A 26,598-nucleotide genomic window follows, 5' to 3' on the forward strand; every position below is an offset into this window, starting at 1 on the left:
TGGCCGCGCAGGGAAGGGCCGAGCCGTCCCGCCGGGGGCGGCGGTGGCCGCGGCGGCGGGCCCGGGGCCCCAGCCTTCGGGGTGTGTGGGGAGGCGGTGCTGAGGGGAGGGACGCCGGGCAGCGGGCGGGAGGGCAGGTGCGGCTCTGGCGTCCGGGGGCGGGGAAGGATTTTCTCCGGGCCGGGCAGGCGCCGGCGTGCGGGCGCGGGTGGCGGTTTCCCCGGAGCGGGGCTGAACGCGGCGGGGCGGGGGAGGCGCCCGGGCGGCTGCGGGCCCGCGGCGGTTGCGGTGCCGGCCTCGCGCGGCCCCCGCCTCCGCCTCTGCCGCGGCTCGCGCCGGGTAACGGTCCTTCCCTCGCGCAGTGCCGGGCGTTCGGGGGCGGCGGTTGGCGGCTGGACCCGACCCGGGCAGAGCCGGACCTGCCCCCGCTCCGCCCCGCCGGGCGCGCACACACGGGCAGCCGCACACGCCCTCGCCCACACACGCTCACTCACACGCACACGCCGCCGGGGCGGCTCCGGACCCGGCTGGCGGAGCGCGGCGGAGGGAGGGAGGGAGGCGCCCACGCCGGGTCACCTTCCCGGCCGCTGGCAGCGAGAAGGGCGCCCTCGCCGCTCTCTTTCCCCGCCGCCGTCCGCCCCTCTGGGCCGTCCCCGCCCCGGGTGAGGGGGTGCCCCGGGCCGGCGCGGGCATGAGCTGCGCCGGGGGGAGCGTCGTTCTCCCTCCCGCGGAGCAGCAGCGAGACCCCGCCGCCCCTCTGGAGCTGCCGGCCGGAGCGGGGGAGGAGAGCGGGGACACCCCGGAGGAGGGAGAGAGCGGCGGCCCCAGCTCCGGCGAGGGCCGGAGGGGCGGCTCGGAGAGCGGCCGTGCCGAGGCGGGGGCCGCCGGCGGCGACAAACCCGAGACCCGCTCGGTGTGCAGCAGCGAGAGCGGCAGCGGCAGCCACCCCGGCGGGGCCGGCCCCATCTGCAAGATCTGCTTCCAGGGCCCCGAGCAGGTGAGGAGAGCGGAGCGGGCGGGCAGCTCCCCGCACTCAGCGCCGACCGAGCGACCCCTCACACACGCACCCCGCGCCCGGGCGGGCCGGCGGCGGGGAGCGATCAGCACCAGGGACAGAGCTCTCCGCCGCCGGACCGGCTCCCGCCGCCGCTCCCCCGGCCGCCGGCCCCGGGGAGGGAAAGCGGCCCGAGTGCCGCTGCCCGCTGCCGGGGGAGGCCCCGCGGCCCCTCGCACATAGGAACAGCCTTTCTCTGTATCGGCGGCGACGTGGGTGCAGCGATCCTCAGCTGCGGTACGCGGTGGTTGTGAGAAACGCTTGGGGCAATTCTGACTCGGTGCAGAGCTTTAGGAAAATTCGGAGGTTTGCCATGGCTGGCTTGCATGCCGTAGGTCTTCGTGCCATCAGGCTCGCTGGCTCTTCCCTTAGGGACTTTGAACAGTACGAATTTCTCAGGTTTCTATTAGACTTTAAAATGAGAGTGTTAGCTTACAGGTAATGTTGAGAAGACCTCCAAGGATCTTCTCTGCCACTACATTGCTGGGCACAATATCAGTAATGGATCCATAAGTAGCATTGTATAGCTTGTCTTGTATTTTAGCTAAAAAAAGTCTTCTAAAGGAAAGAAGAGAATGGCTGATTTATATAATATAGAAACATGTGAACTACTGGAGGAAGTGTTTGGTCACATTATTTGAAGTCCTGCCTGACAGCTGGCTAGCTGGACAGTGCAGAGCCCTGCTCCAAGAGCACTGTGCTCTGCAACGTCACCCATTTCTTTCCTAGTGATGACGGCAAATGAGTGTTGGAGAAATGCATCCAACCACTTTTGGTACCATTTGAGGTATTTGTAATGGCTAATGCTATTGTTGTTTGATACATAGTAATCATTCACTTATTTCGCATATGTACATACACATGCATGGACGGTTACAGTTATCTGTCTTTGACTCATTAGAAGCACTTAGATGTTTTAAAGACAGTTTATTTTTTGAGAATTTTTATAACCAAAAATACATGCTTTTTCATGTATTGAAATTGAGACCACTTCATTGTTACAAACCTGTAAATATTTTGGTATTGAGTATACATGTACATAAAAGATACCTTTAAAATTAATGTTTCTGTGCTGCCTTTTCAGGGTGAATTGTTAAATCCTTGCCGCTGTGATGGGTCAGTACGGTACACGCATCAGCTTTGCCTGTTAAAGTGGATAAGTGAAAGAGGGTCATGGACCTGTGAGCTCTGCTGTTACAGATACAATGTTATAGCAATTAAAATGAAGAAGCCTTGCCAGGTAATTTGTTTGTTAAAAAAAATTCTTTCCATTTTGAAAACAAAATGGTACTTATGTTTATGTCAAGAGTTTTGGAAAATATGGTGGAAGAGTTTATATGCTTTACCAGTTAGCACTTGCACCCACTTGAAATTAGTTTTTAAGAGCAGTTACATACTAAAACATGTAGTCATTTGATTCTGTTACATTTCTCTATCTTTTGGCTTGCCATAGAGATGGTTTTCAGAAATTGTTAAATTCTGTAATTAGATAAGTAATACTGAGACATGTCAGAACTTTTATCTCCCTGATTCACTTTCTAAACTTTAAACATGTCTTTATAGTTTGTCAAAGACTCAGTCAAAGGTTGATTTCATTCATTCTTCAAGCTTCGGGTCCAGCAGAGAGAGGCAAAGAAAGCTTATGTTGCCTGTGTATTCACCTACTGTAAAAAAGTAAAAGGAGGTGACTTTTAAGTTGTGGCACAATCCAGAGTAGCACAACACTTGTCTTGTCCACCCATAACTGAAGCTGAAATGTGCAGTAATATTTTTCACAGCTCCCTTTTATCAGCATCACAACATGCAGCTGGGAGTTAGAATATTATAGTGGTAGCATGTTCAGGGAGATGGGAGGGGACACTCAAAGCTTTAGCAGATCTATTAGGGAAGCCTTAATACCACTTTGCATATCAGAACTCTTTAGAGACTTAAAATTCCATCCTAGAAATGTTATTTCATACATCAGAGGAACTCATTTAGTAAGATAATTGTATCTTTTTTTAGTTTTGATCTTATGAGCTCAGAGATGATGGAGCTCTCAAAGGCCAGAGCACTCAGGTCATTTTTCTCTGCCTGAGTTTGATTGGAGTTTTGCAGAAAAGACACGCTTGGATGGTAATGGCAGTTGTGTGAGCATGATAAGCATTCCTTGGATGGAGGATATCTGGAGTATTTGCTTACAGCTGTTCAGATTAGGTGCAAGTACTTTCAGAGCCAGTTGTGACTTCAAGTTTTTTTTCTTTATGAATCCACAAATGAGACTTTTTTATAAGCTTTCCTGGATACAACCTTTATGATGTAAAAAAGTCATGGCTTTGTAAAAACACTCCAGAAAATGAAGGTGGTAGATTCTGTTTCTGCACAGACTTTACCTGGTGGTTTGGAATGGGATTCTGTTTGATCCTTTTGGCTTTTTTTAACCTTTTAAAAATCTTTATATCCTGTATATCCACGGCAATCTGATCCTTTTCCTAGCAAAGGTTATATCATTATCAACTGTTTGCAGTTATAGTATTTGAAAATAGTTGTCTGACAGCAAGGACATGACACAGTTGCCAGCAAAGAGACATCTAGTACTATTTGAGATGTCCCAAGGTAGCCAAAATATCTGCACAGGTTAGCAGATGTAACAGAAATTATGAGAGACTTTGGAACTACAGCCGGAAGCCAAGTGGAACATGGAAGGACATCTGAAATGTCATTAGACATTTCTGTCGACAACAGAATCAAGCCCCAGTTTGAAGAACAAATAGTCAATTTCTGTGGAAAACAGAAGAAAAGAAGAAAGTGTCAGTAGATGACACAGTAGACAACATTTGGCGAAGCTACTAGTGAAGCAGAAAGAAAGTTAAGAAGTTAAACGCCATTCTCTTCATGAGTTATGGTACATTTTTTGGAGGGAGGGGGAACTAGATTCATGTTTCTCCTTTGATAGCTTAAAATATACTTGGTTTATTCTCAACTCTGTCTTTCATTTTTTCTGTAAATTATTTAAGTCTGTCCTTTTTTTATTGTTGACAAAGTAGCATAGAAAAACATTTCGTTGAGTTGTATACTCAAATAATAAGTTAGACATACATTACTAGGGTCATGCTCCTGACACCCAAAAGACCACACATTTCTTTGGAGGGATGCAGTAGTACCTTTCTTATTCTTCTGCATTGAATCTTCCTCTTGCAGTTACAGAATCTAAAAGGAACTCCCAAAGCTACAGTTGTCTGTGTATTTTTATAAGGGTGATCACTCTTAAAATGCCCTTCCTCCAGTTCCATATTCTTGACTATAGTAGTACTGGCCATTTTTAACAGTTGTCTTGATTTAAGCTTTTGGATAGGTTCTGAATCATTTTCTGGACTACACAAAAGCCTTTTAAAGGTAATTTTTCAGACAGGTTTGGGAAAAAGTCCAGGGCTGGACTGTTTCAATATAGAAGAATTTATTGAGGTAGCTAATGTACTTAAACATTCCCAAGCAAGAGTTCTTGCATTACATGAAATAAAGTATTTGGATGGGAGTAGTTCACTGTCTCTACAACTAGTAGTCTGCCTCAATCCATGTTCTCAGAATTGTCTCTACTGATCTTTCGCTTTTTAGATCTGTGTGGTCAGAGTCATAAGAGAAAAAGGATACTGTTTACCAGAAGAACTTTTTCTCAAGTGAATTGTCTATGCAGATTTACACCAGCTCCTCAGGTTTACTTTTACCTCATGTATTTATGGAATGTCACAATGGTCAGGGAATTAAGAAGTAGGAGATTTTTCTATGTTTTCGTCCAGAACACTGGAATAGATGTGAATATTCCATTTAATATCTAACATTTTCTATGGTTTCTGTTGCTTCATGGCAGGGAAAGTAATCCCAAAGGGGGGCCTCTTTGGAGGCAGTACATTCAAGGAACAAAATTTACTATGGTAAGTGACTATTCCAATAGAAATTTTTCCAGTGTCACTTTGTATATTTCAGCAACTACTACTTAATTCACTTCTAAGAGCCCAATTCTGGAAACACATAGACTTTTAAAACAGGAATAGCTCTTAAGACATAAAAAATAACAAATTAACCAATGCACTAACCGTGGAAGATGAACACACAAGCAAATTGATGATGTTTGAGCAATAGGATGAGAGGAAATGGCTTCAAGTTGCTCCAGGGGAGGTTCAGATTGGATATTAGGAAAAATTTCTTCACAGAAAGGGTTGTCAGGCATTGGAACAGGCTGCCCAGGGAAGTGGTGGAGTCACCACCCCTGGAGGTGTTTAAAAATGCATAGATGAGGGTCTTAGGGACATGGTTTAGTGCCACTGTTGGGCTAATGGTTGGACTTGATGATCTTGAGGGTCTCTTCCAACCAAAATGATTCAACAATTCTATAATTCTATGATATGTTGCTACACAGAGAAATGCAAATTTGGAGGTTTTTTTCGGTATCCTTCTCAGGATCATATCAGGAAGACATATTTAACCTCACACTAGTCCATTAATGAAAGCACATGTTCATGTTGCTGGATTTGCTCCTTATGAAAGAGTAGAATGTGATCAAATAATAGGCAAGGTTATATTAATAACTAGAAAAAACTCAAACGATAATGCGGGGCGATGGAACAAATATTGGTTTGGGCAGGGAGTTTTGAAAGGTTTTTGAAACAACTTAAAAAGGAGGAAGAAACTTTAAATGTCTGACTGGGAAACTAAACCCACTTAAAATTTCATTTTAGGTGAATAAAGAGGAAAGAAGTGCAAGCAGGAATATTTTTCATATTAGTTTGCTAAGCTTTATAATTTGTACATATTTCCTTCCTAAAGGAAATACAAACAGTTATTTTTTGTGCTATTTAATTACTAAGCTGTTAGCAAATTAGTTCACTAGACTTGCAGTTAAACATGAATATACATTAAAGAATGTCGATTCTTTTGTAAGATTCAGAAATCATGTTTAAAAGTGGAATATAGCTTGCAAAGGTTGAGAAAATATACTTTGGTGCTAAAAAACCATCATTTCTATAGAAACAAGCAATACATGTATTTAGAGAATAGCCTTTTATAGACTGTTACTGTGGTCTGTCATAAAATAATATTATGTTAGATGTTTAATATACTGTGTTTCTGTTCATTAAACTGTTATATTCTGGTACTTTAGGTGAACTGGACCTATTCCAAAAGTGATAGAGTAGGCTAGTGGGCTAATTTAAAAGCAAGGCAATTCAACACCTTTTCTGACATCAGGAAAATCACAAAACAAACAGGTATTTAAAAAAGCAAATTCTTAATTTTTGGGTCTGATTTCTTAATATAGATGCAAAAACTGAGGTTGTACTTAGTATTTTTTAAGCAAGTATGTAGTTACTGGAGGTGGAATGTACCTCATGAGTTCAGTGGTTTTCAGTTGCCTAAATTTTGATTATTAACATTTGAGATACTCAGCATAAAACTTACTACATCAAACAGTTTTTGCGAATTAGCTTTGATTTTTCACGTCTTGTTAATGTGAGTAGTCCTCGCGCATTTACTAGCATCAATTAGATAAGCATGAGCAAGACTTTGTAGCAGACTGCATGTATGTATGTGCATGTTAAATTAAAAAGTGGAAAAGTAACATTCTTCAGATGCTTCAAATAGAGTCCAGTGTCCAGAGAAAAATTGAGAAAATGTTTAGTAAAAGTTATTGCTAATGACTATGCTCATCTGGATGAAAGCATTTACTTGCTGTAGGTATAACTAGGAAGGGGAAAGAGAGAAGGCTCAAATCTCTGGTTGTGCTTTTTAAACTATACTGTGTACTAACAACAATCTACATTACAAGCTGCTGTTATATTGCCTGTAATGAAGATCCAGGAGGATACATGGTGCTATTCACTGTGCCAGTGCACACGAACAACAAAAAGGATTGTCCCAGTCTTCTTGGACAGCTTAAAAAAAGTTTGAACAAGAGATAAGGGACAAGTCTATGGGGATATACAAAACCGGCGGTTTCTGTACACTAACTGTTTTTAATTATCATGGAGTATTTGGCATCTCAAATGGGATGAGTTTTAAGATGCTTCTTAAAAAGAAAATAATGAAGCTTTGCAGGCACCTGCGAATGCAAAGGCAGTATGGAAGGACTGTTAGAAAATAAAATACTGGACTGAGATAGGTATCATGAACTGAGCAGAGATGAGATTCAATGTCTGAGTAGTCATTAAAAGGTAATTAATATGTCAATAAAAGCCTGGAAGGACTTTAAAAATCAAGTCTTTGATGTGATGGGGAAAAGAGGAACCAATATAGTGGAGAAAGAAGGGCAGTAACGTGGTCAAAGTAGTGGACTAAAAAAAAAGTCATATTTGAAGCAGTCTTGTGATCATTGAGAAAACCGCATTTTTTATGAGCTTAAAAGCTGTGATACAGTAATTGAGAAGTAAGATGAAAGTGATAATGAGAAATTAAATTTTTATATATGAAGAGTCTTACGTATGTTACATAGAAAGCACCCACAGGTTTTAGAAATATTGTGAAAAGGAAGATCCAAATACATATTTAAATGTAAGAGAATTCCTGGGTTACAGAACAAATTCATGAATTGGAGGATGAATCTGTACTGCTTGAGGAAGGCTGGGATATGAAAATCCTAGAGATTTCAATGAGCTGAAATGTGTGGTAAGATCTGTACAAAAGGTGGTAGAAACAGTTGAATATTTTATTCTTGACAAGAGAGAGAAGCCTGAAGTAGAAAAGTAGAACTGTCAGCCATCAGCAAAGATACAGTAGTTGTACTTCTCACACTCTTTCTAAGCATCTATGTTTGACTGCTTCTAGGGAGGAATTGGTGGACTAGAAAGACCTTTTGATTTTATGTACTCTGAGTCATTTCAGTGACACGCACTAGGCAGATGCTGGTGATTATGATCAGTTTTACATAGCCTGTGTAATGAGTTTAGAAACAAAAGGATAGCAGGGCTGTTGAAGAGGCTGGTGGTGTCGAAGTTGTGGGTTTTTTCTGTGGTGAGAAAGGCAAAGTCTATTTCCTTGTGTACTTTTTCAGAAAGATCTGAAGATAAATGAGAGACTGAAAAAGGGAACTGGGGTAAGTGAGTGGAACAGGAGGAAGGATGCAATGATGTTACTGGTGCAAAGTAGAGACATTGTAGAAGAAGAGAGGACAGTAAAAATTTTGCCACTGATGGAGAGGACAGAAGTGCAAAAATAGAAGTATCAGAGAGAAAATGCTAGAGGGATAGCGAATTTTATGTTGTATATGTTTTCTTTGTTTTCTTGTAATTAATGCATGACTCAGATAAAAGGAAAAGATAAGGAAAATAAAGGCAGCAAAAAGGTGTGGAGACAAAAGTCAGTTAAGCTTGAGAAATACATTCAGTTAGCCATTTCTATGAGAGAACAAATTTGTCATGGAGCAAGTGAGCAGGCCACTGGTGCACTACTAGCATCCTAGGTGCAAGTTATGTGTCTGTTATACAGAGCTGAAGGAGAGCAAGATGGACATAACAGTGGGAAGGAGGAACAAAGCTGTAGAACTGTAGAACTTTAGAAGGGTGGAGAGAATTGGTAATTAATGATGGGTAAGAGGCAACAGGGGATGGAAGAATCATCAGTACCAATGATGTGGAAGTCATGACGTAACGAAGAATAACGGCTGAACAAATGAACTGATTCTATCACGGTGATGTCACAGTGGTAGCTGTGTAGGGATAAAGAAGAACTAACAACAAAAGCCTATATATAGACCTAAGTGAAAAGCTAATTAAAGCCATGAATGGCCATTTTGTTGACTACAAACACTAAACCATATTTTTAAGTCCAGTGAGAAGAGATTATATTCATATACTATAAGAGGTCAGAGTGGTCATCAGCATGGGAACTGGAGCCATCAGGAAGGAACACGGCAGATTACAGAGTCAAGAACTGTGATTAGGAGGATCAAGTAGAAAGGAGTTAAGTTCACAGAAAATGGAAGCTTGAAAGAGAGGAAGGACATTGATTTTGTTTTAGAGTGTCCCATGAAAGAACTGAGAGTGAGGAAGTGGGGGTAGTTGTGGGTCAGAACTGCCAAAAATTGGAGACCAAACGTTGAAGCCTGTGATTCAGTCCAGAAACTTGGATATTCCTAGGCTAGTCAGGATTTTAATGTTGTATGGCAAAAATTATGCTTTCTTGCTGGTTGGAATCAATGATGATTGAAGCAGAGATCTAGAAGGTGTAGGTAATATTTGGGATTTTTCTACAATGGTCGGAGTGTCACCAGCAGACACCTGAGGTCTGCTTTCCTGATTCTCTGTGTGCTCACACTTTGCTAGATGGAACATTTGGTCCAAGTTGGCATCTCAACTGATAGAACTCAGGGAATCTGTTATTCTTGTCAGAGCATCAGCTACAGCATGCAGGGAGCTAGACAAGCCACTCTGGTGCTCACATCTGTCTATTTAAGATAGATTAGGCAAAGAAATGGTGATGATAGCATAGAGAACAATTTTGTACTAACACATGATTAGTGATTTTAAACTAGTTCTCATGTGTTCACTTAGGCAGTTCGGTTGGACTTCTAAAGTGTATTCTAAGGTAATCAAGTAACTACACAAAATAAAAAGAACAGCATGTTTAAAAAAAAAGAATAGCATTAAAGGTACATAGGTGTGTGCGCTTCATATGTTACTGTTTTATTTCCTGTAGCTTATTTAAAAAGTGTCTGTTTTCTCGTTTTATTTTGTGAAATGTGCAAGTTGTGCTCAGGGCAGTTTGATTGCTTGAGTGGTGTGACCCAACAGTGCAATGCGCAATGTGAACCGTGAACTGTACTTGGAAAGTAAGTTTTAATTACAGTGTCATCCTGATCTAGTGGTAAGATATATAGAAATAGATTTAAAGAGTATCATTATCTTGGTGTATTAAATAGTAGGTTAACTACTTCAGAGAAAAAAAGTAGATTCCTTTGAGCCTAAGATTTTCATGGGGCGAATGACTAGCGTAAGACATGGTGCCAGGTTATTTTTCAGAGGAAATATGTTGGATAAAAGTTATTACTGGAATTATGAGTATAAATTATATGTTTACAACAAATCCCATTAGAAAAACACATCCAAAAGTTACAGGCAGTGTGAATGGGAATCAAGGTTGCTACATATATGTAGTTACTACTGTTTTAAATACTTAGGCTAAGTAAACAATGCAAGGCTTAAGATATGGTGTGGGACCTGCATTTGGGAACCTTTACTGTTCTTTGCCATTTTTTTGTCTGTTTAGTTGGATATTTTCCAATAGCCTGATCTTGTAGCCTAAAATTGATTTAATTTATATAGTGTTGAAAGATCAGTGAGTTTTACAAATACAAATTTTTGTCTTTTTGTGTTATGTCCAAAATCCTGACTATTCAAGTCTTTAATTATTGTCAAAAGAGATTAGTGAAAAACACTGAAACTTAAGTACTGGTTGTTTAAGCATGCTTCTTTTATTTCTTGATATGAAAACTTGTTAATAAATGATAGTGTACTGCTTTTATACCTCTTGTCTATTATTTCTTAGCTTATGCTTATTTGGCAATCTAAGTAGCCTGCCTTGGGTACCAAATACTGTCAGAACCTCCTGAATTATTTGTTTATTAAATTAATTTTGAATTTTTTTTTAAAGTTTCTTGGTTTTGAATGTTGGTCAGCTTGCACTGAAATCTTCAGTGGTTCATCCAGACGACTGCCAGTCCTGCTAACTTACTTCTTTCTTAAATTCTTAAACTGGGGAGACAGCTTTTCAGCACGTACATTTTTTTTGAATTTTTGTCCCCTATGTGGATTCATGTTTGTATGTTTACACTTCAGTGAAGCCGATGGTGAATAAGTATTCCAGTTTTAGCCACATGCTATTTCGTTTTCCCTTCCCCCGCCCCCCTCCCGTGCTCTGCTTTTTGCATATTTTTTCTGGCAGTGTCTTCTCTCCACACCAGTATTAAACTTTGCCTTATCTGTGACAAGAATATTCCCAGTATAGGAATACACTGTATTGATACCAACAAAAACTATATAATCGGATGAAGGCTAAGGCTCTTTTTTTTTTTTTTCCTGGTCTTTTATGCCAAAACAACAACAATAATTTAAAAAAAATGCTTCCTTAGTAGTTTCAGAATGTCATGAACCTTACTATCAAGATTAAATACTTGCTAGCTTCATGTGTATTTAGCCACCCAGCTAACACTGGAAGAGGATTATTCCAAGCACTACAAGGATCTTGAAAAAGGCAAATTCCATAAAACTGGCATCCAGGAAACTATCTGGAGAAGATGAGAGTAAACTTCAGTATTCCCTCTCTTCTATCATGCTAAGGAAGATCCCTCTGCTCCCTGGGCCAGAACAGACGGAGAATGTACTTAATGGAATATTTTATGTATCTCTCATTGCTGTTGTCTGAACAATCTGCAATTTACAATCTACTATAACTTGTGGTTAATTCCAGCACATTGTGTTCCTCCTTGGATGACTAAATTCTGCATCTCAGTTTCAGGGCTGCTGTTTCATAGAAGGAAAGCAATATGACATATTTTACTTGAAGGAATTGGTGTAACAGCTGATGTGAGCTTGCTGGCTCACATCAGAATAACACAAATAGAATATAGGAATCTTACACTTGCAACCTTTTCCTGCACTTGCAACACTGTCCTCCACATAACCTCCTTCTTTAGTGGCTGCAAGAATCACCAGAAGCTCCAGTCACTCAATGTCACCTTCCAAAAAGGACACTTTGCTCATATTTAAATCTACAATCATGACTTAAAATCCTCCTGAGACTTAATAAAGAGAGTCACTTCCTCTTCAGGCAGCGTCTACAGAGTATTGCATATCATCTAATTGTTTTCTGGATGCTTGCACCTAATAGTACTTTGATTAATTACCGATGCCTTCTGATATTTTTTGAACTTAAGGGAAAGATCTTTGTATCATCCACTACTTGGTATAAGGAGAGAGACCATCAAGTGCGTCTTGCAGATTTCAAAATCCTCTCCTGCAGCCTGTTTTTTCCTTTCTGTAGCCTTGGGTAAAAGACCTAGAAAATAAGTGAAATTGTTTATTCTAGGGAAGTGTGTCTAGTTCGGAACTTTTCCACTGAGAGTTGATATGGTTACTACGTACTTAATTCTGTTTAGAAATTTGTGGAAAATCTACTGTACATTCACTTGGAAGAGTTTATGGCTGTGGGGATTTTAGAAGCTTATCTTTCCTTTGGGCCTTTCCGTCATTCTTTTGTACATGTCACCGATATAATTGTTATGAACCTAGCCACAGCAATTAGGGCCTATGAGATCTAAGGACTTCAGTCTTCTAGACTAGACTCTTTCAGAAGAGAAAGCAGTTTCAGTAGTTCAAAGCTACCCTCAGATGTCTTGGTGTTTATCACATGACACAAGTGAATCTTTGTTTTCATTGTACAGCTTTCATGCACCAGGTCCTTGTGATAACCTCCAGAAGGTTCCTTTCTTCCTTGTTTGGCTTCAGGGGTACAGGCTTCAAGTCTGTTTACTTTAAAATTGCCTAGCATTTCCACAGTGCTATTTCCTCTGACCCTGCATTAGCATATCTGGAGTGTGAATAAGAAGTCATGTCTTTGTTGCGATGTCACTCTCTCCTTCTTTTTCATCTTTCCATAACTTTACTGATTAAAGTTATTTAAGTACTGAACCATTGTTACCTCTGACATATGAATCCCTAAGAATGTGACCTTTGGTTATGACATTAAATTTGTGACTTTCTCTACTCCCCTCAGTAACTATGCTGACTACTCATTTTCCAATATTTTTACAGAAGTCAGGAACATTCTTGGGATAATAGATACCTGCTTCAGCAGGAATTACACTGTCCTTTTTTTTTTTATTCTGGTAATCATGACTAATTCCATTCACTTTAGGGGAATCATAGAATTGTAGAATGGTTTGGGTTGATAGGGGGCTTAAATATCATCTAGTTCCAACCTCCCTGCCATGGGCAGGGACACCTCCCGCTAGAACAGGTTGCTCAGAGCCCCGTTCACCCTGGCCTGGAACACTTCCAGGGATGAGGCAATCACAGCTTCTCTAGGCAACTAGTTCCACCTGAGGTGGAGAAACCTTCCCTGCTTACTTCATTAGGCATCCTCCTTGTAAGATTGAGTTGCTCACAAACTTTGGATATCAAGAATTTTTTGTCTTACTAAAAATGGCAGAAACAGGGCCATTTGAAGATCAACTTGCCTGTTCCTATCCATTCCAGAGGGGTCAAAAAGAGCAGCAGTCTATGTGAAAAATATTTCCAAGTGGGTAACAAGTTGTTTCAGGACATATCCTATGGGACCACTAGGGTGTTTTTCCAAGAATGCCCTAAACTAGTTTCATCAGAGCTCACATGTTATTGTTAATATCATTAAGGAATCCAGAAATAGTGCTGACTGTAGGACAGAGCAATCTGAGGGCTGCTCTTCTGAAAAGAAACCAATACCTCTGTCATACCTAACTAGTGAATGTAAAGAGGGGACTATTATCTAGAGACAACAAAATGTGACTGTGTTTACAGACATAAACTTGAAAAGTGACAATTTACAGAAAAGTAAGTGGTTCTTTGATAAGAGCATTTTCCATATGGACAGCATGTACTTACCTTTCATTCTCTTAGGTGCTTATATTTGAGGAAAACTGAGAATATTTTTATTTTTATATCCGTATTTGTACTGCAAGAGATGGCACATGGGTTATGTATAAGTCATATAAGCACCATTAAGCTAAGATCAATTTATAGTTTAGAGACTTTCAAACCCAATGGTATGAATGGATATTACAGTTTTTGATATTATAACCATTGCTTCTTGCAGTACTATGAATGCTGATGCACAAAATAACAAGTCAGAAAACTGGATATTTTTAGTGTTCAAAGGCATCAGTTATATTATGCAATTTAATGTAATTGCTCCAAGGAATTTCAGACATATTCATGATCTGGTTAGAGAGATATATAGAGTTTCTGGTGTAGCGTATACTATAAAGGCAACTTTTTTTTTACAGATAGAGCTATCTTATTTGATGACACTTAGTATCTAAATTGCTACTCTCTGTAACTAAGCACTACATCTTATACATTTTCAGACCTCAAAAACGGAGTCTTATAAGTAACTGGGTGACCAAAACCATGGCTACCCCAAACTATTAGAAAAAATGTGATTACTGATTCAAACAACAGTACCTAGTAGTTTGTAGTTGTGATTATGTAGCAGTACCTGAAAAAACCTAAGGCAATTGACTTTAAATTTTGCTGCTCATTAGATTTGTAATCGAAAACTTAATAATTAAAATAATTATTATTAACAATCATTGTACACATAAATTTGTACCTATAATTATAAATGCATTGTGCATATTTTTATATCAAGTTTTAATTACTATACATAATATGTAATATATAAAAAAATTATAATAAATAAATAAGTTAATTCTTCCATTAGGTCAGATTTGCAAGCAGTGTGTTATTTACCATATTCATTTGCACAGTCTAGAATTTTATAATTATGATTAAATTATCTTCAAGTGAAGATTTATTGCTAATTTGATTGATTGCAGATTCAATGTAATTGATTTGCTAATCTAATAAATTACATTCTAATTGACTTTTAGAGTAGAGTCTGTCAAATTTTGTACAAGCCAGAACCCAGGATTGTCTTCTTCATGATTACATGCTAGTAGATAATACCTTGGTACACTTATCCTGCCTTTTAACTGTCACCCAAGATACATGTAATCTTGCTTAGAGATTAGACAACAGCCTTACCTCTGAACTCAGGATATGTTTCTTTAGTCTTCTTGCCCTCAAAATCTGAAGTTTTCTTTGTTTTATATCTTACAAAGAAGCACATGAAATCAGGATTGTCTTTTTCCTCATGTTGTGTGTCTTCCATGTTTTCACATGAAAATTCCAATCCCATTCTGTGAATTAGTTTTTGTTCAGGGCCAGAAAGGCCACAGGCCAGTATTTGTACTCCATTATTTTCTGGTGAGGGTGTACCCTTCACTGCTGAAACACGTAATTGCCATATAGCAACAGAAAGAATACTGGACAGTGAAGGTGCTTCTTTGTGCCTAACCAAGGGGACAGAGTGGTTTTGTGCCAAAACTATTGTGAAGTCCCTAATTCTCAGCTGTGAATAAAGTTGCTGCAGAATGCAGAGAAATCCAGTTGCAACAGATGGTGATGCACTAATTGATTTCGTGTCTTTGGATTCACAGGCTGCCTAGAAGCAGATAGTAGAAAGCAGTAAGTACTGTGTACTTTAAACAAAATGCTGATTAATTGTGGCTTTACAACTCCTTAACTGTTCTTATCCAATTGAATTTGTTTATACATTTACATTCCTTGGCTCTGTCATCTAACCATCATTTTGTGTTGTGCCTGGATTGGAAAAACACACTAATAACCTAGCATTTTCTACCCCTTTTACCATATTTAAATGCTTTAGAAGAGTCGTCTTTCAGTAAACTGGGAACTTCGAATTCTAAAATTCCAATCATATGGCATTACTTGACATACCTTCACATAATTTGTATGGTTCCTTTCCAGGAAAGACATTTCCATAGCCTCTTTTTCAGTGTGCAGAACCCACTGAAATAGGCCAGTGTCAGAAATAGGTCCTGATGCTTTGTACCATGTTAAAATCGTCTCCATACTCAGGAGGTGATGTGAATAGAGGAATCAATCTCCTTTGCTTTCTATTTGGTTCAGTGAACATCTCTCTATTGTATGGGAATTGGAAGTGTTCCAATAAATTACCTTCAAAGAGGTCTACTATTGAATATCCTGAATACCAAACAAATCTGTTATTAAAATAGTATCATTAGAGGTGGAAGTTTAAAACTTTGCTTTAATTCCAGTGAACAACGGATATGAGTTGAGGTGTCTCACAAGGGACTGCACCAACCATTAGGGTGCAGAATATTCTCAGGTAAATCCTCTATGTTCTGAAAGTGCATAGAGTAAAAAAAAAATGGAGAAAGAGTAGCCAGCACTTCAGAAAGTCCAGCTATCAGATGGAACATGAGTTTCAGTAGACTAGGGTCATTACTCATTGCTCAGAATGGTGGGAGAGAACAAGCTTCTTGCACAAAAATGCCCTGACCGTCAGTATACAGAGGGATCATATGTTCTTGATGTCTTCTCATCTATCTTATTGAAAGTGTTCAAGTTTTAATTGCAGTTCATTTACTGAGCAATTTTTTACACGCCTTTGTGAGTGCATTAATATCATAATAAGCTGCACAATCTTAACCTCATGCTCAGCATTTTTTCAGCTAAAAGTATTCCATAGATTTAGCTACCATTTAAAAACTATTCCTTTCCTAGGAGAGAAGGAAAAAGCAACTCCAGAAACCTTTTTGATATTGTCTGTTTGTGTCCAAAGAGAAGTAGAGAGTTGTATAGGCAAAACATGGTTAACGCTCTTAAACGATCAGACAGCATGAAAATTGTTAATACCTCCTTCACACAACTGGTTTATCATCTTGCTGAGACCTCCTCTCAGTAATTGGAATACATGTTAGAATTAGAATAAATGTTTTTTGTTTTATTTCTCACCTATGCATAACATGACAGTCTATGCTTGGGCTGTTTTCAGTTTAATTTTGCAGAGCAACTTTAGGTTGCAGAGAATGCAACAACCATGGCAGGCTTTAATTTCCTCCCTTCATTCATATTTAATTTTCAGATAATGCTATAAAGAGTACAGCTAGATTGCAACAAAACTCATTATTTCCAATAAAGCTGCAACAGAAATTGAACAGTTCCTGCTTTACAGTAGGAAGAGTATTTGTTCACATAGAGTGGTGATTTGCATCCACTGGTTTTCACCAGATATACACCTGTTCATGTAATGTTCAAAATACTGCTGAACTAAGCCACTAAGCTAAACTTAATTAGTTAGAGTGTCATATGAGTTAAAAGCTGACTTGAGAATAATTCACTTTAACCTCACATATTTCTCACAGATACATCTCTACAACACACCATGACTTTTAAGTACTCTGTGTATATATTTTGGGCAGAATTTGATCCTGTTATATTGACAGGCAATTCTTAATGAAAAGTGGAAACCAAGAACAGAAAAAATACCACTAGGTACAAATAGGACATTTAGCAGGCTTCATATGCTTTTAGGTGTTAAGAATATTAGTTACTGTGGAATGATTCCTGGTTCAAGTATGCTCCTTATTAAAGGGCCAGCCTTTCTTTTGAGACTGTATAAAATTACAATTCTTATTTTGATAGACAGAAGGAGTATCAGACAGGATTAGTATCCTTATTTTAATTAACAGGAGTTGATGTTTCCAGAAGCTCTGAATGCCTCAAAGTGGAGACGGAATTCACCTCCATGTACTGCTAAAAACTAACTACCCACTTTCTGTCTCTAAGAGAGTGAAAATGGTCACAAAATCCTGCAGTCTTGCCTCATTTCTCTTGTTTTTTGGCCAGCAGCGAAAGATAACGAATAATTTTTCAGAGAAAAATCAACGTAACACTAATACAGTTTTCATCACAGCTCTGTTTATGGTCTCAGATCTTAATTCTGACATAACAAAAAAAAATCATAAGATAAAATGTTGAACTATTCTACTTAACAGTGAACATGCAACAAATAGTAAGACTTTGAAAGGTAGACATAATAGAATTTGAAGATTTTGTACATTGCTCAGAATGTCCAGGTTTCTGCATCTACTGTACGTGTAGATGTTCTGCTCAGTTGTGTACATGCAGTAAGCCAGCACTTCCAGGAACTATCAGCTAAATTGCTTATGTCGTTCGTGGGTGGACAGTATCGCCACAGTAAATGCTATGCTTTCAGAATGTCCCAAGTGAAATATTGGTACAGTCTTCCAAGCAGACTGAGAATTTACATACAAGCCAAACTATCTATATTCGTGTGCTCTCTGATACATGAAAAGAGAATGGGCATTATGACTACGGGCACTTTATGTGTTAATAATTTATCACAATAGGTAAGCATTAATGGTGAGCTGCATTTTTTGTGGCTTTTTTTAATTTTTTTTAAGAAAAAGACATAAAAATAGAAGCTTATAGTGAAAAGTAACATTTCAAATGTTTGTGTGTTTACTGAAAACTATGTATTTTCTGTCCAGGCTGATCATTAAGTTAACAATATCACTGCATATCAGATAATGTAGTCAATGTGTGCTTACTGCAAAAGATGTTAGAAAACTTTATTATCTCATCATCTAGACTGCTAACAAGGAAAAGGAACAGATGTTTCAAAAATGGTTGGTTAGACCTAAGTCATTGTGTTCTTTCCCTTCTGTAACAGTTTTATTATTTTTGCACAGATTGCAAATCCTGTTATACTTAATGAATGATAGCAGGAAAGAACTTTTTCTTGTCAGAGCTGTCTGATTCTAGCAATCAGAGCAATTAGAGCAATCTAACAAAAACTTTTTGAAGTCATATAATCAATACGTCTTCAGGTTAATCATGTTCTGTTACAATAGGTCACTGCCAGTGATTTTTAGTTATTTTTATGTAAAATAAGTGTTGCAGAATGAGTAGAGGGAATGAGAGGCTTCAGTCATCAGTGTCCATAATAAGCTGTGTTTCTGAGAGAACAGAGTGGAGGAACCCCCAACAGCTCTTCAGTTTGCTGAATTTTGGCGGATACAAACTGGGACAGCTGAGGCAGGTACATGTTCGGGGAGCCATAAGGAAGTTTCATATGTTCTTTATTAAGGATGTAGGAAAACCTGTATCTTCATTGCAGACATTTTTCATGTAATGCATTTGAAGTACAAGCACGATCTCAGTCAGTACTTTTAAAATTACTTCTCTGCCATGTATTTTACAATAATCAATGGGCTTTTATGAGGCAGCTCATTAAAAAAGAAAGCCAAGTTTATATCACTTTATCTCAAAGATGACAAATCTTTGAATACTCTATCTGTCTGTATGTTAGTAAGGACATGCATATAGCTGTATTAACTTTATTCTTCCATCAAAGTAATATGTTTCTTTCAACTTCTGGAAGTGTCAACCTCAAAAAATAAGAAATTATGCAGTATTTCTGTTTGACAGAGCTCTTAGAAGAAAAGAGAGGCAGTGTTTCTGGGGTCAGCATTGGAACAACAGTGTACCATTAAGGTACTAGACTCCTAAATGATTCATGAAAGGAAGACCAGTGGTAAATAAAAGATTAAAAGAGCCAAACATAATGAAGTGTCAGTAGAAATAAAAGTGTAGGAAGTTTTCAAGGGGCAGACAGTATTACATTAAAATCAGAAGCATGAATTATGTTTTGTTTCTGAAGGCACCATTTTCAAAGGAAGATTTCATCATTGTATATTGAAGTAAAATGTATTCTTTTCATGGGCAAAGGGGACAGCATGGCACATCATAACACTACAGATGTGATGGGAAGGAATAAAAAACAGGATCCTATTTCATAGAAATTTAAATGAGAATTTTTAAATGAGAATTTTTAAATGAATCTGTCATTGAAAAATTACAATATTATTACAGTTATGTATATACAAAACAATTAACATTTTCTTTCAGTTTATGTTTTTAAGCAAAAATTATAATCTTTCTCATAATACTTATTTTTTAGGGTCATGTACTTCACAGAAGCTGACACTAAAAGGCTGTATATATATTTTCTAACTTGTCAAGACACTTAGCTAAAAGAACTGTTACTGATTATGGAATGTATAGTCAGCACATGACAAAATCAAATTAGGAAGTTGTACTATAATTTATAAACATGAGCAATTAAGAGTTGTGAGACAGGTTACATGAAGAAAATGAGAAACACTTCTATGGAAATAATGGATTTAAATTATGACACACTCATAATGAGATCATTCAATTTGGAATGTTAAATAATTTAGTCTGTTAAATTCTCAGTGCAATTTCTCAACATCAATTATTGCTGAATTATTTTTACTGCATTATTTTTGTGACCTATTTATCATAAGCTGTTAATTTGACATGAAAAGGTGAAACAATCATAACAACATGCAACGGGGCACACAATAAGGTAAATGATGGTGAGAAATCAAATAAATTTTAACTGGCTTTTGATACTATAAAAATAATCTTGGTCTTAGAAAGGGAGTCTTCTGTTCCTGGCTGTCTGTCAGAGTGTGTACTCACATACATTAGCTATGCTGTGACACTTCAGATAGAAGAAAAGTGCGACCACAACTCCAGTTCCTCTTCACAGGCCTTGTTATGAAATACAATGCCATCAAACAATTCAGTCCAATGTAGTTCCTCTTGTTGCCTGATGGCTCATACTGTCTGCGAGTAAGTAAAAGACCAAACTTTCCAAACTTATTTACATGTGAATGATGTCATAACTACAGAAAACCTTCATTATGTGAAAAGTATGCCTGTCACAGTAAGATCTGTTTGCTTTTTATCATTTGTACATCCACTGTCTTCTTGCCATTAGCACAGAGGAACATAAGCAGAAACCAAGGTCCCCAAACTGATCCCGTGTTAGAGTTTAATACCAAACCATCCCACCCCATCACTCTGGTGGTGTTGGGGTTCTCATGGCAGACCACCTAGCACTAGGGGGCAAGTCAGCAGTTTCGCATAAAACTTTCCGGGCCTTTTGAATGCCTTCCATCTTATGCATATAGTCCTTCCTCCTCTATTTACTGTGAGATCTCATCAATTAGTTTAACTTACAGATTACACTAATAGGGAGGTAACTTTCCTAATGGGTTTAAATTACTTGGTTATTCCTGAGCTTCGTATTGAGGAAGGTGGAGGACTGCAGTTTCTTTTGTAGAAGAAAGGTAGTAAATACCATGAAGTAGATGAGTAACAGAAGAAAACGTCCAAACGCATTTTGTTTTGTTATTTTTTGTTTTCTTGTGTAACCATTCTTTGATTTTTAAAGGCAAAGGAGTTAGGAACTACAACCTGTGGAACGCTTGGGCATTTTCTCAGTAATTGAGGTGGCTCCCCTTCCTGGTTGGTAGCATACTAATATGCTGAATCTTTGGAATTACTGAATTTATTGAGGTTAAGAGATTCAATTGCTTGAATTCTTGACAGATAATCTCATCAGGAGAATAGCAACATGATTAGAATACATTCTTGAGAAGATACTGAGAAGAGGATCATATCAATTTCTCAGGACTTTTCAAGCTCAAGCTTTTCTAGAAAGAAGAAGTTTGAGTAAGCCAACAAAAGCCCTCATGAGATTGAAAAAGGTGGTAGGAGTGTTTGATTTGGGTTCTTAGTGAGAGATAGGAATAGAAGTTTGTTGTTAGACAACACCAGAATAAGGGATGGGCTTTATATCTAGACTGCAATCTACATTGCTTATTCCTAATGTTTGGACTACTTTTCCTATCTATCCAAAGTGCTCTCTTTGCAGAATAATTATGAGTAATCTAAGTTAAAAAAACATGAAAATCAAAACAAACTGAAGTGACTTTAGGAACCGCTGCATTGCTGAAATTGCACTGTGAAAGATCTGCTGTTTACTTCAGTGATGTAACAGTTTTTTCATTTTATTGCCAGCTTCTTCCATGAATTTGACAGTTTAATATTTTGTGATTGTTAAAGCTTTACTTCATGTAAATGTACTTCAATTTCAGGCATTCCAAACAAATTTATTACAGGTCTGTCTCACAGTGATAATGAAAGAATATAAAAAGAGGTACATAACCAATAGCATTTTTGACAGTTTTCTGCCAAGTCACACTATGTGGCTTCAGCTGAGAAATGAAAAATAATTTTATTGAACCTATCCCTATGGAGTCTAAATAGAGTTCTATGAATTTCAGTCCTGACATTTAAATTCTGTATACAAGTAATATCTGAGTCATGAGAAGCTCACATCATTCTGTCATGCATCACTTGTTAATGACCTTCCTTGACCTTATAATTTTTTTTCTAACAAATGAATTGAGTATCTGTAGTTGCTTTACCATAGAAAAGGTATTATTTAATATGATTAGCCCCATTCCAAACCCTGAATTTCAATGAAATAGCTAGTATGAATTTAATAAGTTCATTGTAAAAGGATAATATTTCAAGATGGACAATTTACAAATTGTTATACAGCTTTTGTACTCTTACATTCATAAAGCTGCAACAAGAGAAGGCATGCAGCACCAGCTGTGCAAATTAGTCAACAGCAGAAAAGCTGATGAAAAAAGTGGAAAGAGAAGAAAGGGGCAGAGGACCCCCATTGCTCACCCCAGCTCTTCACAGTGGTACTTGATGGGAGGAAGAGAGCATAAGTTGGAACAAAAGAGGATCAGCCTGGATAAAGGAAAAAACAGGTTTTAAGAAAAACATTTTTCAACTGGAAGACAGTAAAAAGTGGAACAGATTGCCCAGAAAGTCTGAACAGTCTTCATGCTTGGAGGTTTTCAAGGTGTTACTAGTGAGTAAGGTCCTGAGCAATCTGGTCTGATTGCATCACTGACCTTGCTCTGGGCAGGAAGTTGAGCTACAGACCTCCCACAGCCGCTTGCCACATAAATTATTCTAGCATCCTACAGTACTGGGTACCCAACTGCTGATTAAAAGATAAAGCTTTCGTAAAGTAACAGTAAAAATGAAAAATGATTGCCAGATGGGAAAAGACCTAATAGAGCCCTTACTTCAGTAGCTCTTTCTCCACTTATCCCAACCATGTAAGGGGGCAGGTATGTTCCAAGCTAGGAACAGGAAAGATGGCAGTCTCCAGTGACTGCATACTAGCTCTGGAATAGGGGATGGGGCTGAAGTGGGGAGTCTGCCAAGCTAATTTAGACTATTACAGGCAAGAAAGACCATACATGTCAAAGGTAGTCTAGAATGGTTTTTCCCTTATGCAATGTTTTGCTTCTGTGACTCTTTGTTTTAACAAAATTTCATTTCTGTTCTTACCTTGACGGAATTCAGTAAGCATACTCTTTTATATTTACATCTTGACACACCATAAATCTGAATCACCTCTCATATAGAGAATGCAGCCTTTCCTGGAAAGGCAGATGTAATTGGGATGCACTGAAAAGAAAGGTTCGTGCTCCCTATATTCAGGGATCCTACTGAGCCTTGAGGTTGCGTCCATACTAGACTGCAGGTGTGTCTTTGTAACATTAACACTGGTTAACCCAACTGCCTTGGTACATCTGGAGAGAGCCTGGAACTTCTTTGATGAGCAGCAGGAAAGTGGAAAATGGTTTCAGACTTGAGGGTGGTGGGATGGAAAGGAAAGCTGTTGCTTTCAACTTGTCACATGAACATAAAATATACTTAAGACTGTCTTCCCAACAAACATGAAAGGCTGTGTTCCATTCTTAAGACTAAACATTTTTTTGCCTATGTATTCAAAACAAAAATAAAACTAAGTCTTCTGAAGTTCACAGCTAGATGGTGATTATAGTGATGCTGGAGGGGACGGGGAAGCAACTATTAGTTTACCTAAAAGTGAAATAGATTAAAAAATATATATAAAATGTCAGTATTGAGGATATTAGTAAAGATCTATGAAGATATGTATAAATATTAAAATAATTTCTTATTTCAGGAAAAAGTGGAGTTGAATGTACAATCACAGAAAATAACATTTTTATCTTATACAACTTTGTTTCTCTTTTAGTGGCAAAGCATTACTATAACACTGGTTGAGAAAGTGCAGATGGTTGCTGTAATCCTAGGATCTCTGTTCTTAGTAGCAAGTGTGACTTGGCTTCTATGGTCAGCCTTCAGCCCTTATGCAGTATGGCAAAGAAAGGACATCCTTTTTCAAATCTGCTATGGAATGTATGGTTTTATGGATCTAGTATGCATAGGTAAGCTCAAAATCTTTAAACAGCACAGACTGTGGTTTAAGACTGTGACTATATCTATTTTTTTCTAATTGGTCACTCTAATTGATCACTCCAGTTCTTTGCAGATTTATTCTCAGCTGGTACCTTTGGCAAATACTGATTTATACAGTGTTACAAGTACTGAAAAAAGAAAAGAATCAAAGAAACTTTAAGATTCATCACAGTGTCTCCCCAAGGTCTTAGTGATGAGAAGAGGAATAGATGGCTAGCAAAGCTCAGGAAGTTAAATAGATGAAAATAACAAAGACATTATTAAAATAATTTGCAAAATTATGTGCTGCCAAGTCTACTGATGCCACTTTACATTAGATTGTACCATCATGAAGCACAGAAGCAGCCCTTGAGGATGTTGTCAAACTATGTATCCAAAATTAAGCTGCACAGATTTATATAGGTCACTGTGCTAGTAGCAGAAAAGAATGGAGAAGACAGGCTTGTGTTTTTTGTACATCATAAACAGTTATGAAACACTCTAATAGTGCTAACTATAGTAAATTACTATAGTATTAAAAAGTCTCAAGTCATTTAACTCTCTCTGAAATCTTATAATAGAAAATGCTGAATAAAAGAAAATACTGATCAGTTTTGAAATTTCTGAAAATATACTGGACACAGAAATAATAAATAGAAATCCCTTTATTGTTTGATAAAAGAACCTTGAATTGATGGTTAGAATAGCTACAATTATTTAGAGAGAAAATTTAATAATTGCAGTAAACATTAAACCACATTCTTAGAATTGCAATTCGAAGAAAATCCAGAAGTCAAATGCTATCTGATGTTTGCTTTGAGATTTCTGAGTGATAAATGTTGGTGTTATCCAGTCTCATATATGGGAATTCAGAAGGACAGTGCTGAATTCTGCTCAATAAGGTGCAAAGAAACAGAGTGATTCCTAATATCAAGGCTTTTGCTCCAAACATAAGGCCATATCATCTTTTATTGAAACCATCTCATTATTGTAAGAGTATTTATATTTCAGCTGGATCAGCAGTTCTGTTTATTTTGTAATTTTTCTGAGAGAAGCCCACTCTGAAATGTTTTAGAACACAGACTTTCTTCTGTGAACCCAAATCTTCTCAGACAGAAGAATGGACAGAATCTTGCTCTCTAAGTGCTCAGCTTTTAAATGAAAAAAAGGACTCAGCTACATGTCCTCTTACATGCTCATTCCTGAATACCACTTTTTCTGGCTTAACACTCCATATTGGGGATTTTGCTTTTGTTTTTTTTTTTTAAAAAGTGAAAACAAAATGTGCTTCAAGCATTCTAAACTTTTCATTTGTATGGAATTCTGTATTTTCACAAAGATTACAATTGTAAAAACTTTACTTTGGTAACATCAACTTTACTTTGGTATGCATCAACTAGTTGAAATAATCAGTTATCTCAAACTATTTCCATTTCTTTCCATTTGCTTGACTGTTAAAACATCTAAACCAAGTTAATCTCAAAATCAATCGAGAACATCTGTGGGTAATCAGAAATACTAGCTTTATTTAGCTATAAAAGTAAACTATTGTAAGATGAGCCTTCACTAAGTTGGTACATGCAGTTATGTAGCTGCCTTTGGAGCCAGCCAGGCTGAAGCCACCTCTGGCTAGAAGCTACTGAACTAACATGTGCCTCACGTGGCTTGGGAGCTTCTGGCCTAACCGGCACCATGCAGGAGCAAAGGGCAGGTGCAGACAAACTGACTTGCCTGTAATTACATAAATGCAAGTTTTGTAGTCTGACCATAAATAACACATGGAAATTTTTATGTACAACTGACTATAATTAAACATATTTGGACACTGTTTTGTAATTACGAAGTTCAGTGCAGATGTGATTTAACTATATCTGGAAATTCAGAAAGCTGTATAAAGGAACTTTGGTAACTGTAGAATTCTGATGATCCAGATTCATTCAGCCCACTTATTTTGCATATAATTTCAAGTAATCTGCATTCTGTAAGTTTGTAAAACCAGGAGTTCCTGTAACTCTTGAAAATATTTATTAATATATTCAACTTTTTTCAATTTTATCTTTTTCTTTCATCACAGAGTGAAGTATTTTAGATTTGTTCTCTAATAGATGGATGTAATTATTACTCATGAATGATTAAAAAAAACCCAACACTGTCCATTATGCTGATGACTTCCCAAAGGCATTGACCTATGATTTTACCATTGGATAATATATATAATCTAATTATGACAAAAGCTTGTAATGCTTACAGCCAGCCACAGTTCTCACTTAGTATCTCCTCTCATTTGTGTTTAGTCATCCATGGCATTTTCTTAGTTTCCAACAGGATTTACAGTGAGTGAATACCTGTACTCCCTCTGAAATCTCTATTTCAAGGAGAAGTCTATGCAGACATGAGTTTTCCTGTGCACCACATATTTGAAGACAAGTGCTTGAGTTACTGGTGGAATGACCAAGACTCATTCCAACTGCCTTCAGTCATGCCTACCTATAGTTTTGCATAAACAATATGATTTTTTTTTGTCATTTGTGAAGTGTGAATATCTGTACTTTTTGAAATGTTTTGTTGTCATCATTTTTAAAAGCAACTTTCCCAAAGGTAATGACATATTTATATGACATCTTTGAAAACTCACACATATTATAATAGTTCGTTTTGCCAATGACTGACTTACATACTGGAGTCAGCACACCACCCACTTTCTTATCAAGTAAATCACATGAACTTGTATTTTAATTCTTG

General features: G+C 38.1%; 1 protein-coding gene across 1 annotated transcript in view; it reads left to right on the top strand.

Moving 5' to 3' along the window:
* The first annotated feature begins 691 nt into the window (after positions 1 to 691).
* MARCHF11 (membrane associated ring-CH-type finger 11) overlaps positions 692 to 26,598 on the top strand; it is a 30,498-nt gene continuing 4,591 nt past the window's right edge. Inside the window, exons 1-3 of the mRNA XM_065629782.1 lie at positions 692 to 997; positions 2,139 to 2,294; positions 23,654 to 23,846. Of these exons, the coding sequence (XP_065485854.1) occupies positions 692 to 997; positions 2,139 to 2,294; positions 23,654 to 23,846 (655 nt within the window). The remainder of the gene's footprint in view (positions 998 to 2,138; positions 2,295 to 23,653; positions 23,847 to 26,598) is intronic.

This window comes from Caloenas nicobarica, chromosome 2 (genome assembly GCF_036013445.1).
Source record: "Caloenas nicobarica isolate bCalNic1 chromosome 2, bCalNic1.hap1, whole genome shotgun sequence".
NCBI lineage: Eukaryota > Metazoa > Chordata > Aves > Columbiformes > Columbidae > Caloenas > Caloenas nicobarica.